Raw genomic sequence first — 2,200 nt, forward strand, 5'->3', positions numbered from 1 at the left:
ACAATCAAAGCAAATCAGGAGTTTTCAGTAGATTCAGATGTGATCAAACTCATTGAAGACACAGAGAATGTCATTGTACTACTACTACAAAAATTTCTGCTGTGAACCTGGTTTGAGGCTGGATTTAGGAATGTTCAAGTCTCCACAAACTTGTCGTTATAGTGTCAAGCTTTTTTGGGTATGCAACAATTTGATGGATGGAGGCATTCTGCCATTTTAGTGAAACAAATTAAAAGAAAAATCATGCAGCTGAAGGGATGAGAGGAAAAAAGGAAAACTGGTAATAACTGCAACCTGTTGTCTGTATGCACTGCTGAGGCAAGACAGATCTGTGATTCTGTGCCAATAATGCTTATAAGTTTTACACTAAGTAGTCACATAAAAGACAGAGGAAGAGAAGTAATTCAAGATGTAGGGACCAGAGATTTGTGGTTTCCACTCCTACCTAAACACAATAAATGCAAACTAAAATCTTACTTGCTTTTTTTATTCTGTCCTCAGAGACTTTAAATTTCCAGCAACTCCGTGGCCCACTTCATGGTGACTCCTGTATTGTTGTGCACACTCATACTCCTTAATTACTCTATGGCCTCACCATAAGGTCTCAAAGGAAAGTGACAGATTCAGTTTTGAACCATTTAAAAATCAGGAGGAAAGTGGATACAGGTGAGTTACCACAAACAGGAATGCTTTAGCTACTGGTCTAAGTAAAAGTTGCTGACCACATCATGACTACTACCACTACCATTATGTTCTTGACTAAAAGTGTGACTGTTCACTGTGGGTGTATGGACCACCTCAGCTTTCCTAATGAATTGTACTCCTCGCAGACTTGGACTTGGTATCAGTTCATGCGTAGATCTTAAACGGCCTCAAGCAACATAATACCTGGCTATATACCAAGATGATACATAGCTTTTTAAGCCTCTTTAAAAGAGCTCAGAAGAGAAGATAGATTGCTTGTAAGATTTCAGATACCTCACTGAGTTAAAATGACTGTATGTGGATTTTCTTGCATGTGTACAACAGTCCAGGTTCCAGTTTTGCATGATCTTGTATCTTCTTCCCTTTAGTGCTCTGTAAAATTAGGGCATGAAGACCTAGAACTTTATTTTGAGAAGGGTGAGAAATATTACCTCTAGATTACTGTTGGTGAAGAGAAGACATTGTGAGACTGCTCACATTTACGGACATAATTCACTGGCACAATCAGGACTGCTACAGAGCATGCTCATTCTGATCCATGACTCACTGGATACCATTTCACTGTCAGTTTTATATCTAAGATATATATATGTATGTATATACACAGTTTATTTCCTCCATGACTGCACATTGCCCTTTTCCTTCAAAGTGGAATTTTATTCAAAGATTACTATGTATTCAAAACCACAAATGGTATTTATTTCATGGTTAGACATGAAATGTTTATCATTTCTTATCTTCATTTGTTTCTTTCTCTGCATTAGGTCTCAGAAGCTGTTGAATGGTTCACTGCAGTTGGAAACTACAGAAAGCCTCATATAAAAAAGCCCCTACATACACCCAAGAATATTGCTCAATAGGTATTAATCTGAAGAAATATATTGTATGGTAAAGCTTTTGACAGGTTACCAACCTTTTGAACACAAAGAGAGCATTTAATTTTCATCTGATCAGAAGCACCTAATGTCATTTAACATAGTACAATGGAAACTCTAAGACAAATACAAAGTTTTGGCATCTGTGTTACCTCTACATATCCTATAACATCCTGTATGTTGTTCACCACGCTTCTAGTTTCTTGCTGCTCATCTCTGAACATAAGAGCTCGTCCACTTGTTTCTAATTCACCTTTCCTTTCTATCTGGAATGCTCCTACAGAACTTTGTACTGAAAGGACCGGAGTGCAGCTGGACATGAATTTTTTTTCTCTCATTGGAAGCACACTGAAGACATCCATTGGGCAAAACATCACTCTCTTCTACCCAGACAGGCTTGGCTACTATCCTTACAAAAATGAAATCACAGGAGAGGCGTTCAATGGAGGACTCCCCCAACTGTCACTGCTGGACACTCATTTAAATAAAGCCAAAGAGGACATCCAGTTCTATATTCCTTCAGATGAAGAGTTTGGATTGGCTATCATTGACTGGGAAAACTGGAGACCTATGTGGATAAGAAACTGGGGAACAAAGGATATTTATAGACAGGAATCCAT

General features: G+C 38.2%; 1 protein-coding gene across 1 annotated transcript in view; it reads left to right on the forward strand.

Annotated features, from left to right (window-relative positions):
* Nucleotides 1-1,688: 1,688 nt before the first annotated feature.
* SPAM1 (sperm adhesion molecule 1 (PH-20 hyaluronidase, zona pellucida binding)) overlaps nucleotides 1,689-2,200 on the forward strand; it is a 4,759-nt gene continuing 4,247 nt past the window's right edge. The window contains exon 1 of the mRNA XM_010003387.1: nucleotides 1,689-2,200. This exon is cut by the window's right edge and continues 460 nt beyond it. Within this exon, the coding sequence (XP_010001689.1) occupies nucleotides 1,689-2,200 (512 nt within the window).

Source organism: Chaetura pelagica, unplaced genomic scaffold, assembly GCF_000747805.2.
Source record: "Chaetura pelagica isolate M959 unplaced genomic scaffold, ChaPel_1.0 scaffold57, whole genome shotgun sequence".
Lineage (NCBI taxonomy): Eukaryota > Metazoa > Chordata > Aves > Apodiformes > Apodidae > Chaetura > Chaetura pelagica.